Raw genomic sequence first — 14717 nt, 5'->3', positions numbered from 1 at the left:
GGTAACGGTTCGTATGCCCGGTGAAATAATGTGTAGCTTAACTGTATTTACACTGTGTTCAGTATGTAGCCATTTAACACGGATGACATCACAGCCTACGACTCAAATGGCACCCTATTCCCTGTATTGGTACACTACTTTCCACCAGGGACCGTAGGGCTCCATAAGGGAATAGGGGGCCATTTGAGCCGCACCCACAGTCAATAACACAATTCACTCTGATAACACCGCAGATAATCAGAACCTCCCATGTCTTTTCGCTGTCTGCCAATATGAAGCTATTGGGAGAGTCTTGGACCCTTTTCTTGGATAAGAACCACACATTTTCCTCATTTTCTCTCTTATAAAAGTGCATTGAAATAAAAGCAAGGGCATCTTCATAAATTAAGATGATCTCATCATTTTAATAATGATTAAATACCTGATTAAATCACGTTTTTCCGTTTTTTAAAGTTGTTTTCTGTTTTCACATCATATATATTTTATTTCAATTCATAACAGTTTCAGATGTTCAATTACATATATTGTTTTAAATCACCTCAATGTTTCCCCTATGATAATCAAGGTGGCATTTTGATCATCTGGTTATGTACAGTGGTTCATAGCCTGATAATGTGGTTATGTACAGTGGTTCATAGCCTGATAATGTGGTTATATACAGTGGTTCGTACCCTGATAATGTGGTTATATACAGTGGTTCGTACCCTGATAATGTGGTTATGTAGTTCATGGCCTGATAATGTGGTTATGTACAGTGGTTCGTACCCTGATAATGTGGTTATGTAGTTCATGGCCTGATAATGTGGTTATGTACAGTGGTTCATAGCCTGATAATGTGGTTATATAGTTCATGGCCTGATAATGTGGTTATGTAGTTCATGGCCTGATAATGTGGTAATGTAGTTCATGGCCTGATAATGTGGTTATCTAGTTCATGGCCTGATAATGTGGTTATCTAGTTCATGGCCTGATAATGTGGTTATGTAGTTCATGGCCTGATAATGTGGTTTTGTAGTTCATAGCCTGATAATGTGGTTTTGTAGTTCATAGCCTGATAATGTGATTATGTAGTTCATGGCCTGATAATGTGGTTATGTACAGTGGTTCATAGCCTGATAATGTGGTATGTAGTTCATGGCCTGATAATGTGGTTATGTACAGTGGTTCATACCCTGATAATGTGGTTATGTAGTTCATGGCCTGATAATGTGGTTATGTAGTTCATAGCCTGATAATGTGGTTATGTAGTTCATGGCCTGATAATGTGGTTATGTAGTTCATGGCCTGATAATGTGGTTATGTACAGTGGTTCATAGCCTGATAATGTGGTATGTAGTTCATGGCCTGATAATGTGGTTATGTACAGTGGTTCATAGCCTGATAATGTGGTTATGTAGTTCATAGCCTGATAATGTGGTTATGTAGTTCATGGCCTGATAATGTGGTTATGTAGTTCATGGCCTGATAATGTGGTTATGTAGTTCATGGCCTGATAATGTGGTTATGTAGTTCATAGCCTGATAATGTGGTTATGTAGTTCATGGCCTGATAATGTGGTTATGTAGTTCATGGCCTGATAATGTGGTTATGTAGTTCATGGCCTGATAATGTGGTTTTGTAGTTCATAGCCTGATAATGTGGTTTTGTAGTTCATAGCCTGATAATGTGGTTATGTAGTTCATAGCCTGATAATGTGGTTATGTAGTTCATGGCCTGATAATGTGGTTATGAAGTTCATAGCCTGATAATGTGGTTATGTAGTTCATGGCCTGATAATGTGGTTATGTAGTTCATGGCCTGATAATGTGGTTATGTAGTTCATAGCCTGATAATTCAGGGATTCAGTCTGGCCTCATAATAATGTATTGATCGAATGGAAGACTTTAATAAATCACCGTGGATCAGAGTAGTGAGCTGGTGGATGTGTTTGTCACGATCTCCTCTCGTTGTTGGTTGCTGTTCCTTTACCTCAGGGACAATCTAAGACTAATTTAGCTCAATAGATTTCCTGTAGACATTTTCTGAAAACCCTTCATTATTAAGATTGAATTAAGATCCTGCATTAAGAATGTTGCAGTAGAATAGATATTCATAATACTGTATCTATAAATGTAATGCATCGATTTAATAATTTGTTGTATGGTAAATCAGTGGTGATAACGTTGCCTACGTTTACACTGAGTGAACAAAACATTAGGAACACCTGCTCTATCCATGACATAGACTGACCAGGTAAAAGCTATGATCCCTTGTTGACGTCACTTGTTAAATCCACTTCAATCAAATGAAGATTTAAGTGCCTTTGAACGAGGTATGGCAATATGTGCCAGGCGCACCGGTTTGAGTGTGTCGAGATCTGCAACACTTTTTCATGCTGAACAGTTTCCCTGTGTGTATCTAAAATGGTCCACCACCCAAAGGACATCCAGCCAACTGGACACAACTGTGGGAATCATTGGAGTCAACATGGGCCAGCATCCCTGTGGAACGCTTTTCGAACACCTTGTAGAGTCTATGCACCGATGAATTGAAGCTGTTCTGAGGACAAATGTGTGTGCAACTAAATAGCAAGCAGATGTTCCTTCTCTAGTCCTGGACCTCATGTACACCTGGGTTCACCACACGCCTCTAGTCCTGGACCTCATGTACCCCTGGGTTCACACTATACCGCTCTAGTCCTGGACCTCATATACCCCTGGGTTCACACTATACCCCTCTAGTCCTGGACCTCATATACCCCTGGGTTCACACCATAACCCTCTAGTCCTGGACCTCATGTACCCCTGGGTTCACACCATACCCCTCTAGTCCTGGACCTCATGTACCCCTGGGTTCACACCATACCCCTCTAATCCTGGGCCTCATGTACCCCTGGGCCTCATGTACCCATGGGTTCACACCATACCCCTCTAGTCCTGGACCTCATGTACCCCTGGGTTCATACCATACCCCTCTAGTCCTGGACCTCATGTACCCCTGGGTTCACCATACCCCTCTAGTCCTGGACCTCATGTACCCCTGGGTTCACACCATAACCCTCTAGTCCTGGACCTCATGTACTCCTGGGTTCACACTATACCCCTCTAGTCCTGGACCTTGTGTACCCCTGGGTTCACCATAACCCTCTAGTCCTGGACCTCATGTACCCCTGGGTTCACACCATACCCCTCTAGTCCTGGGCCTCATGTACCCCTGGGCCTCATGTACCCCTGGGTTCACACCATACCCCTCTAGTCCTGGACCTCATGTACCCCTGGGTTCATACCATACCCCTCTAGTCCTGGACCTCATGTACCCCTGGGTTCACCATACCCCTCTAGTCCTGGACCTCATGTACCCCTGGGTTCACCATACCCCTCTAGTCCTGGACCTCATGTACTCCTGGGTTCACCATACCCCTCTAGTCCTGGACCTCGTGTACCCCTGGGTTCACCATACCCCTCTAGTCATGGACCCCTGGGTTCACACTATACCCCTCTAGTCCTGGACCTCATGTACCCGTGGGTTCACACTATACCCCTCTAGTCCTGGACCTCATGTACCCCTGGGTTCACCATACCCCTCTAGTCCTGGAGCTCATGTACCCCTGGGTTCACCATACCCCTCTAGTCCTGGACCTCATGTACCCCTGGGTTCACCATACCCCTCTAGTCCTGGACCTCATATACCCCTGGGTTCACACCATAACCCTCTAGTCCTGGACCTCATGTACTCCTGGGTTCACCATACCCCTCTAGTCCTGGACCTCGTGTACCCCTGGGTTCACCATACCCCTCTAGTCCTGGACCCCTGGGTTCACACTATACCCCTCTAGTCCTGGACCTCATGTACCCGTGGGTTCACACTATACCCCTCTAGTCCTGGACCTCATGTACCCCTGGGTTCACCATACCCCTCTAGTCCTGGAGCTCATGTACCCCTGGGTTCACCCCCCCCCCCCCCCAGAAACATTAACATTCTATCTGCTTCTATAGAACTATTAAATCAACTGTTAGCCATATGGACTGGCCTTAATGTGAAGGTGCCTTGAGTGTATTAGAGATGTCTTGGAAACCACATAGTGTTCTGGCATATGGGCAGAGCAGGGTGCAGAGCAGGGGGCAACAGAGGATGTGATCTAGAACATTCCTTGAGAACATTGAATGTAATTTCAGCAAGTGCCAACTCAATGTGTATGTTGTTACAACTCTCCTAAACACAATATAACCTTCTGGTTAAACATTTAAACATACCTTAGGATCCAGGAAACTGTCATTCTATTAGTCACTATAACCTTCTGGTTAAACATACCTCAGGATCCAGGGTTGGAGAAACTGTCATTCTATTAGTCACTATAACCTGGTTAAACATACCTCAGGATCCAGGGTTGGAGAAACTGTCATTCTATTAGTCACTATAACCTGGTTAAACATACCTCAGGATCCAGGGTTGGAGAAACTGTCATTCTATTAGTCACTATAACCTTCTGGTTAAACATACCTCAGGATCCAGGGTTGAGGAAACTGTCATTCTATTAGTCACTATAACCTGGTTAAACATACCTCAGGATCCAGGGTTGGAGAAACTGTCATTCTATTAGTCACTATAACCTGGTTAAACATACCTCAGGATCCAGGGTTGAGGAAACTGTCATTCTATTAGTCACTATAACCAATAGGTCTAAAAACACAGTCACATCCACAATTCATGTTTGAAGGGTAATGTTTCACCAACAAGCATTTGTCATTTTTATTTCAAAATTGAACAATGTTTTCTTGTATTTATGTACTGCTATAAAGTAACAAGAACGTACACAGAACCCCAACAAAAATACAAATAAAATAAAAAAACTGAAAAAGTTGGATGCATCAGTCCTTCTGGGATATAGGTAGGTAGAGGAAGGAAGAGAGGATTCCTGTGATGGGGGTCTGTTCTAGGGGTGAACAGGCGGGGAGAAGGGCCCTGTCCAGAAGAACATCCTGGCACCTACACCTTAGACCCTTGTCTGAGAGGATTCCTGTGATGGGGGTCTGTTCTAGGGGTGAACAGGCAGGGGGAAGGGCCCTGTCCAGAAGAACATCCTGGCACCTACACCTTAGACCCTTGTCTGAGAGGATTCCTGTGATGGGGGTCTGTTCTAGGGGTGAACAGGCAGGGGGAAGGGCCCTGTCCAGAAGAACATCCTGGCACCTACACCTTAGACCCTTGTCTGAGAGGATTCCTGTGATGGGGGTCTGTTCTAGGGGTGAACAGGCGGGGGGGAAGGGCCCTGTCCAGAAGAACATCCTTGCACCTACACCTTAGACCCTTGTCTGAGAGGATTCCTGTGATGGGGGTCTGTTCTAGGGGTGAACAGGCTGGGAGAAGGGCCCTGTCCAGAAGAACATCCTGGCACCTACCCCTTAGACCCTTGTCTGAGAGGATTCCTGTGATGGGTGTCTGTTCTAGGGGTGAACAGGCGGGGGGAAGGGCCCTGTCCAGAAGAACATCCTTGCACCTACACCTTAGACCCTTGTCTGAGAGGATTCCTGTGATGGGGGTCTGTTCTAGGGGTGAACAGGCTGGGAGAAGGGCCCTGTCCAGAAGAACATCCTGGCACCTACACCTTAGACCCTTGTCTGAGAGGATTCCTGTGATGGTGTCTGTTCTAGGGGTGAACAGGCTGGGGGAAGGGCCCTGTCCAGAAGAACATTCTGGCACCTACACCTTAGACCCTTGTCTGAGAGGATTCCTGTGATGGTGTCTGTTCTAGGGGTGAACAGGCTGGGAGAAGGGCCCTGTCCAGAAGAACATCCTGGCACCTACACCTTAGACCCTTGTCTGAGAGGATCTGACTGGTGTAAGCAATATGGCCAAAACTCTACCTAGACTATCAGAGGGCAAGGTACTATCATCATACTGCATAAACCTATCAAATAAATCTTCTCTGATCTCTACAAGTGTCTAGAGGTTAGGGGGTTGTTCTGGTTAGGGCCATGGAGGAGACCAGAGGGAGGAGGCCTGTCTAGGTGAGGCTAAACCAGGGGGAGGAGGCCTGTCTAGGTGAGGCTAAACCAAGGGAAGGAGGCCTGTCTAGGTGAGGCTAAACCAAGGGAAGGAGGCCTGTCTAGGTGAGGCTAAACCAGGGGGAGGAGGCCTGTCTAGGTGAGGCTAAACCAAGGGGAGGAGGCCTGTCTAGGTGATGCTAAACCAAGGGGAGGAGGCCTGTCTAGGTGATGCTAAACCAAGGGGAGGAGGCCTGTCTAAGTGATGCTAAACCAAGGGGGGGGGGGGGGGGGGGGGGGGGGGGGGGGGGGCGCCTGTCTAGGTGAGGCTAAACCAAGGGGAGGAGGCCTGTCTAGGTGAGGATATCGTGGGCCTGCTGTTCCACCAACACAGCCATGTTTTTCACATCCCCACACCAGAGGTCCAACCGGTCCTTCATGCCCTTGATCTGAACAGGGACAAGGAAGAGAGTCAGGGTCAAAGGTTAACATTCACAAGCTTTTCCATATGTCGAGGATGATTTCTATAGCTCAAAGCCAACTTATTTTAACCACAACTAGGATTGGTCTCAATGTCTTGCGTTACAGAGGACATTATAGTAAAACAGAATATTCCCCTGTTTCTGGTCCAAACCAGGAGTCGTGTCCAGCCCCTGAGAACCGGTGCTTCTCATTGATCGATCATTATTCCTGGGCCCGTGAATATGAATAGGTTAAGGAGAATGCATGTACCTGCTGCAGGTCCAGTACTCGGGGCTGCACCCAGGTCATCTGAACCTTCTGGTCCACCTCGTCAATGTTTCCTTTGATCAGACCCACAGACAGAGCTTTCATCACTAGCAGCTCCACCTGCAGGGGACAACCAAGAATCACAACCAGACCAAGTCAGGTTCAAACCGTTTACAATCAACTCTCCAGATAAACCCCAGTGGTCACCAACCCTGGTCTCCAGATAAACCCCAACCCTGGTCTCCAGATAAACCCCAACCCTGGTCTCCAGATAAACCCCAACCCTGGTCTCCAGATAAACCCCAGTGGTCACCAACCCTGGTCTCCAGATAAACCCCAACCCTGGTCTCCAGATAAACCCCAACCCTGGTCCCCAGATAAACCCCAACCCTGGTCTCCAGATAAACCCCAGTGGTCACCAACCCTGGTCTCCAGATAAACCCCAACCCTGGTCTCCTGATAAACCCCAACCCTGGTCCCCAGATAAACCCCAACCCTGGTCTCCAGATAAACCCCAGTGGTAACCAACCCTGGTCTCCAGATAAACCCCAGTTGTCACCAACACTGGTCCCCAGATAAACCCCAACCCTGGTCCCCAGATAAACCCCAGTTGTCACCAACCCTGGTCTCCAGATAAACCCCAGTTGTCACCAACCCTGGTCCCCAGATAAACCCCAGTGGTCACCAACCCTGGTCTCCAGATAAACCCCAACCCTGGTCTCCAGATAAACCCCAACCCTGGTCTCCAGATAAACCCCAACCCTGGTCTCCAGATAAACCCCAGTGGTCACCAACCCTGGTCTCCAGATAAACCCCAACCCTGGTCTCCAGATAAACCCCAGTTGTCACCAACCCTGGTCTCCAGATAAACCCCAGTGGTCACCAACCCTGGTCCCCAGATAAACCCCAGTGGTCACCAACCCTGGTCCCCAGATAAACCCCAACCCTGGTCTCCAGATAAACCCCAGTTGTCACCAACCCTGGTCCCCAGATAAACCCCAGTTGTCACCAACCCTGGTCTCCAGATAAACCCCAACCCTGGTCTCCAGATAAACCCCAACCCTGGTCTCCAGATAAACCCCAGTTGTCACCAACCCTGGTCTCCAGATAAACCCCAGTTGTCACCAACCCTGGTCTCCAGATAAACCCCAACCCTAGTCTCCAGATAAACCCCAGTTGTCACCAACCCTGGTCCCCAGATAAACCCCAGTTGTCACCAACCCTGGTCCCCAGATAAACCCCAGTTGTCACCAACCCTGGTCCCCAGATAAACCCCAGTTGTCACCAACCCTGGTCTCCAGATAAACCCCAGTGGTCACCAACCCTGGTCTCCAGATAAACCCCAACCCTGGTCTCCAGATAAACCCCAACCCTGGTCTCCAGATAAACCCCAACCCTGGTCTCCAGATAAACCCCAACCCTGGTCTCCAGATAAACCCCAACCCTGGTCCCCAGATAAACCCCAGTTGTCACCAACCCTGGTCTCCAGATGAACCCCAGTTGTCACCAACCCTGGTCTCCAGATAAACCCCAACCCTGATCGCCAGATAAACCCCAGTTGTCACCAACCCTGGTCCCCAGATAAACCCCAGTTGTCACCAACCCTGGTCCCCAGATAAACCCCAGTTGTCACCAACCCTGGTCTCCAGATAAACCCCAACCCTGGTCTCCAGATAAACCCCAGTGGTCACCAACCCTGGTCCCCAGATAAACCCCAGTTGTCACCAACCCTGGTCTCCAGATAAACCCCAACCCTAGTCTCCAGATAAACCCCAACCCTAGTCTCCAGATAAACCCCAACCCTGGTCTCCAGATAAACCCCAGTGGTCACCAACCCTGGTCTCCAGATAAACCCCAACCCTGGTCTCCAGATAAACCCCAACCCTGGTCTCCAGATAAACCCCAACCCTGGTCTCCAGATAAACCCCAGTTGTCACCAACCCTGGTCTCCAGATAAACCCCAGTTGTCACCAACCCTGGTCTCCAGATAAACCCCAACCCTGGTCTCCAGATAAACCCCAGTTGTCACCAACCCTGGTCCCCAGATAAACCCCAGTTGTCACCAACCCTGGTCCCCAGATAAACCCCAGTTGTCACCAACCCTGGTCCCCAGATAAACCCCAGTTGTCACCAACCCTGGTCTCCAGATAAACCCCAACCCTGGTCTCCAGATAAACCCCAACCCTGGTCTCCAGATAAACCCCAACCCTGGTCTCCAGATAAACCCCAGTTGTCACCAACCCTGGTCCCCAGATAAACCCCAGTTGTCACCAACCATGGTCTCCAGATAAACCCCAACCCTGGTCTCCAGATAAACCCCAGTTGTCACCAACCCTGGTCTCCAGATAAACCCCAGTTGTCACCAACCCTGGTCTCCAGATAAACCCCAACCCTGGTCTCCAGATAAACCCCAACCCTGGTCTCCAGATAAACCCCAACCCTGGTCTCCAGATAAACCCCAACCCTGGTCTCCAGATAAACCCCAGTTGTCACCAACCCTGGTCTCCAGATAAACCCCAGTTGTCACCAACCCTGGTCTCCAGATAAACCCCAACCCTGATCTCCAGATAAACCCCAGTTGTCACCAACCCAGGTCCCCAGATAAACCCCAGTTGTCACCAACCCTGGTCCCCAGATAAACCCCAGTTGTCACCAACCCTGGTCTCCAGATAAACCCCAACCCTAGTCTCCAGATAAACCCCAACCCTGGTCTCCAGATAAACCCCAACCCTGGTCTCCAGATAAACCCCAGTGGTCACCAACCCTGGTCTCCAGATAAACCCCAACCCTGGTCTCCAGATAAACCCCAACCCTGGTCTCCAGATAAACCCCAACCCTGGTCTCCAGATAAACCCCAGTTGTCACCAACCCTGGTCTCCAGATAAACCCCAGTTGTCACCAACCCTGGTCTCCAGATAAACCCCAACCCTGGTCCCCAGATAAACCCCAGTTGTCACCAACCCTGGTCCCCAGATAAACCCCAGTTGTCACCAACCCTGGTCCCCAGATAAACCCCAGTTGTCACCAACCCTGGTCCCCAGATAAACCCCAGTTGTCACCAACCCTGGTCCCCAGATAAACCCCAGTTGTCACCAACCCTGGTCCCCAGATAAACCCCAGTTGTCACCAACCCTGGTCTCCAGATAAACCCCAACCCTGGTCTCCAGATAAACCCCAACCCTGGTCTCCAGATAAACCCCAGTTGTCACCAACCCTGGTCCCCAGATAAACCCCAGTTGTCACCAACCCTGGTCCCCAGATAAACCCCAGTTGTCACCAACCCTGGTCCCCAGATAAACCCCAGTTGTCACCAACCCTGGTCCCCAGATAAACCCCAGTTGTCACCAACCCTGGTCCCCAGATAAACCCCAGTTGTCACCAACCCTGGTCTCCAGATAAACCCCAACCCTGGTCTCCAGATAAACCCCAGTTGTCACCAACCCCGGAGGTGGAGCCACAGGATGTGCAGGCCTATAGTTCCAGAAAGCACCGACTCAACTAAATGTTATTTTAATTGGGTGTTATTGTGCTGGGAAATCGCCTGTGGACCAGGTGACCACGGATACAGACCTATGTTCATAGGAAGCCTCCAGATATTAATGATTTGTCATAAGTGACATACGATTGGTGGATTGATGACCAACTGACCTCGTTCACGGGGATCTTGGCACTCTGTCCAATCTCATGGAAGGTCAGCTGTCTGTTGTTGGCGGGACGAGTGAACGTCATCTAGACGGAGGAGAGAAGAAGAGGTAGACCTGTTAGGGCTGTTTGAGAGCATAATTTACATGTATCCTTGTCATTAAGCAGGCGCTGTGACCCAGAGACACTGACCAATCAGTGCATCCAACAGTAAGCTGGTAAAAATCAGGTGTTGGAACCTAATTAATTTTCCAATTGTTTCATTCTGAACCATTAAAAAAAAATGTGACTCAGCAAAAAAAAAGAAAAGTCCCCTTTTTCAGGATGTAATAAATGTATCACTAGCCACTTTAAACTACGGCATTTATATGTTCACATAGCCTACATTACTCATCTCATATGTATATACTGTACTCTACACCATCTAGTTTATGCCGTTCGGCCATCACTCATCCATATATTTTTATGTACATATTCTTATCATTCCTTTACACTTGTGTGTATAAGGTTGTTGTTGTTGTGAATGGTCGGAACTAGAAGCACAAGCATTTCGCTACACTCGCATTAACATCTGCTAACCATGTGTATGTGACAAATAAAATTTGATAACTATAGTATCATTAACTAGCATTGAAAAATTGAAGCTGTTCTTCTGTTATCATGCCTATACCATCAGTAGGCTACAGTAGCCTATGCTTCAGAGGGGGGAGGGGCTACAGTAGCCTATGCTTCAGAGGGGGGAGGGGCTACAGTAGCCTATGCTTCAGAGGGGGGAGGGGCTACAGTAGCCTATGCTTCAGAGGGGGGAGGGGCTACAGTAGCCTGTTTCAGAGGGGGGAGGGGCTACAGTAGCCTATGCTTCAGAGGGGAGGGGCTACAGTAGCCCACTCACTCACACACTGGCAAAGATCTGACAGGCAGACAATGGAAGAAGTTTCTGAGTGACAGAGAGAGGGCTTCAGAAGGAGAGGGAGGGGCGGGCAGGCAGACACTGGAAGAACTTTGAGTGACAGCGGGAGGGCTTTACATAGCCACTTTGTTTTTTTGTGGGACAAAAAGAAAATAGCTGAAATGCAAAGGAACGTTATTAACCGGTTCCCATGCTTTCAAAATAACTGTTCTGGAACAGTATAGATCACTTTCGTTCCCGGTTCAGATTCTGTTCCTCTAAAAATATGACATTTTTCAGTTCCTACCCTTGGGTAAAACAAACACATTCATTGTGAAAAGTAAAACCTGTATCCAAACGTCAGTTCTCCCGCACTATAAAACATTCAATTAGAGAGAGCATTAGATCTGCCGTGTGGGGGGTGAGAGAAAGAGAGGAGAACCCACCTCCATCACACACAGCAGCTGAATCTTCTGCATCAGTTTGGCTTCGTTGGCTGCCAGGTCAGGCTGCAACACAGACACACGTTGAAATGAGCAGTGTTTGTTGGTTAAATGACAGGTGATTTCTAATCTTCTGTGAGTATTGTAACATTATTAACTTGCATTATCATTTTAAAAAAATGGGCCTCCAATCATAGCACCTCAACAAAACCCATGTCCATGTGAATAAACAATAACACATTCTGGAACGAGACAACGAGAGCTACAATAGTTTTGGCTCTTTATTTCTTGCAGCGATAGTTTCCATAGAGTACATTTAACTGGCTGTTGTAGGCCGTACTATAGCCAGTTGTGCTGGTTACCTGCGCTCCCCAGGCAGACTTGTAGGCCTGGAACTTCTCCACGTTGCCTCCGTTGAAGGAGTACAATGTGTCTATCAGCCACTGCTTGTCTGTGCTCCTTAGGGACTCCAGTACTGGGTGCATCAGCTAAAAACACAAGCAGAGACAGGCTGTCAAACAAAGGCTGTCAAAGCCATCTGGTGCTTTGAAGGTAAAACTTGAGCCCAAACTTTTGTGGCTGTAGCTCAGCCAAATCTAGCTTTAAAATGGCTGCTTGATGCTTATTATCAGACAGACTAATATCTCACCAAATGGGAGGATACCTCAAAAACACAACTATCACAAGGGTGGTGATGGGTAATTACCAGCTCTCCGAAGTTGTAAACTCCTTCTCCTAAGAGTCCAGCCAGACCCAGTGTGAAAGCCCTCTCCTGCTTCTCTGTCTCTGATGGATATAAAGACATCAGTTATGACAGCAAGTGAGTACTAGCACACAAACTAATAACGCCTTCAAACAATTGTAAAAAATAAAATAATAATAATAATAATTCTAATGATGTTTTTGTGATTTTACCAACATTAAATTCTGCTGTATGATTTCAGTGCAACATACTGCCTCTGTACATTGTAAACAGATGTTACCTGGCAGGTCTTTGATGTCGACACAGCCGAGGTAGCGCAGAGCGTCCTTGTAGTAAGAGGCGTGGTTCCCCACGATGCGGTAGTATTTGCTGGACAGGTCGTAGAATCGCCCGTGGACTGACGTCACACCCGGCAAGTTATTCAGCGTCTCCTCCACCTCCTCAATTAATATCTGCAGGACGGAAGGCAGGGTTCACATACAGATACACTGGATTGCAATGTACATACATGTACATCTGGCTTCAGTAAGCTATTGATTGTTTTTGATTGTTTTGATTACTGCCGTCTTGGGACAGGTCTCCATTGAGATGTTTGTTTTCCAGGTTTTTTACCTACAAGTTACTGTATGCCCAGACAGTTTTGTTACCTTTGTGGCTGGAAGGTCATTTATCTCCAGTTTAAGGGCTCCAATAGACGTCTTGCACAGAATGACCGACTCATCGTTGCTCTTCACCTTCTCCTTAGTCTTCTCAAGGAAAGTGATAGCATCTTTAGGATCTGAAAAGGAGAACTTGGTTGAGCTGGTTGAAATCGCACGCGTGGATCTGAGTGGATTCAAGTTCAATTACTTAGCATCAGCGAAAAAGGTGATAGGACTACAGACTGCATGTCCCGACTGTGTTCTTACCTGTCATCTGTCTGGCAACATACAGGATTATCTCCACCAGAGACAGGGGGTTGATTCTAGAAACGACAGAGAGATAGAGAAAGAAAAGGTTACAACTGAACACTCAGAGATTAGACTACTAAACAGTGTTGTAATTCTAGCTACTATTCCAATTGTCAGAGAAGCAGTTATTACTGTAGGTTGGTGTTGGTCCTACCTGTGGTCAAAGTCACTGAGGAAGTTATCGTACAGTTGTATGAGGCCATCTCCTGTGGCAAAGCAAGGGTCTTTTACAAAGTCTGTGAGCTTTAGGGTCAACTGATGCCACAACCTGTCAATGGAAAGACGAGGTATGGTTAGGTACTAGAAGGGGGTCTCTCTCCCCCTTATAATTTGGGATCAAATATGCTCTGAAAGCAAACATGTTGACATGAGTACCCTGATATCGGGGAATTTGTGCCAATCTGAAAAAATTGTTAGATGAATAATGATGAATGATGAATAAGAAACAATCCTGCACTGAATGGGGTTAGTGGCAGCTGGTCGGATATATTTTACCTTTATTTAACTAGGCAAGTCAGTTAAGAACAAAATCTCATTTTCAATGACAGCCTAGGAACAGTGGTAACTGCCTGTTCAGGGGCAGAACGACTGATGTTTACCTTGTCAGTTTGGGAATTCGATATTTTCTGTTAACTTACTAGTCCAACTCTCTGGCCACTAGTCTACCTGCCGCCTGATGAAGGGAAGACGGAGACTATGAATACCTATGGCCTTGCAAGATTGCAAAAGTCTCTAAACGCAAAAAAAAAAAACTAACGTTAACTAACTAGCTATCCTCCCTGTCTACTGAAGCATTTTAGCAACCGTTAACCGCATAGCATCAAGGAAGATTGTGGACATGACGACTATCATAACATTTTATTTTCGGTAACGTTAGTCACATGTTACGAATAAAATATATTTCATGTTTTATTCCACTCTACACAATTCACAGTTGGTGGATTGTTTGTGTGTCATTCACTGATGGTTGGTGTTTAGCTAGCTACTGTAGCATTAGTAGGCTAACTCCATGACTCAGCGCATGAATGACATACAAAAACTAGCTAACGTAGACAAGACGCTTTCCTTACTTTTTGTTGTAAAACTCCTCTAGTGTGTGCCATTCCGATGCCATCTCGGGAGTCGAACTGATGCTCTGTTGCGTTTTGAGGTACCCGGTAACATCTTTCATTGTCGCGGTAGGTTTAGATTTTAGATACCGAATAAGAAACGCGTTGACAACTTGTATCTATAATTGCTAGCTAGCTAACTGAACAGCTAGCACCACAAGCAAAGAGCAGACGCAAAGACTCATGGGAGCTGAGCTGACACAGGAACATCTACCGTAATGTTTCTAATAAATACGCGTTTACGTGTTTTACGTGTTTTTTTATTACCCCATATATATATATATATATA

At 47.1% G+C, this 14717-nt stretch overlaps 1 protein-coding gene across 7 annotated transcripts; it reads right to left on the bottom strand.

The window, feature by feature from the left end:
* Positions 1-4689: 4689 nt before the first annotated feature.
* On the bottom strand, positions 4690-14630 carry LOC139384340 (26S proteasome non-ATPase regulatory subunit 13-like). Of its 7 annotated transcripts, none has more exons than XR_011628839.1 (13): positions 14390-14630; positions 13474-13587; positions 13278-13333; positions 13017-13147; positions 12650-12821; positions 12373-12452; positions 12029-12154; positions 11670-11732; positions 10341-10421; positions 6696-6812; positions 6279-6412; positions 5815-6013; positions 4690-5303 (listed from the first exon to the last, which is right to left on the bottom strand). XR_011628839.1 is itself a non-coding variant. In XM_071129047.1 (12 exons), the coding sequence occupies exons 1-11, from the start codon at positions 14488-14490 to the stop codon at positions 6317-6319; spliced, it is 1137 nt and encodes a 378-aa protein (XP_070985148.1). In that variant the 5' UTR covers positions 14491-14603; the 3' UTR covers positions 5598-6047; positions 6279-6316. The 7 variants fall into 7 exon arrangements, 2 of the variants coding, with proteins under 2 accessions (XP_070985148.1, XP_070985149.1); XR_011628838.1 differs by having other exon boundaries at positions 4690-5169; positions 5781-6047; positions 14390-14603; XR_011628841.1 differs by having other exon boundaries at positions 4690-5169; positions 5781-6013; positions 14390-14603.
* Positions 14631-14717: the final 87 nt, after the last annotated feature.

The sequence above is a fragment of the Oncorhynchus clarkii genome, chromosome 26, assembly GCF_045791955.1.
Source record: "Oncorhynchus clarkii lewisi isolate Uvic-CL-2024 chromosome 26, UVic_Ocla_1.0, whole genome shotgun sequence".
NCBI classification, from domain to species: Eukaryota; Metazoa; Chordata; class Actinopteri; order Salmoniformes; family Salmonidae; genus Oncorhynchus; species Oncorhynchus clarkii.
The sequence above is the reverse complement of the archived record's forward strand: the minus strand, read 5'-3'. Positions and strand labels throughout refer to the sequence as shown.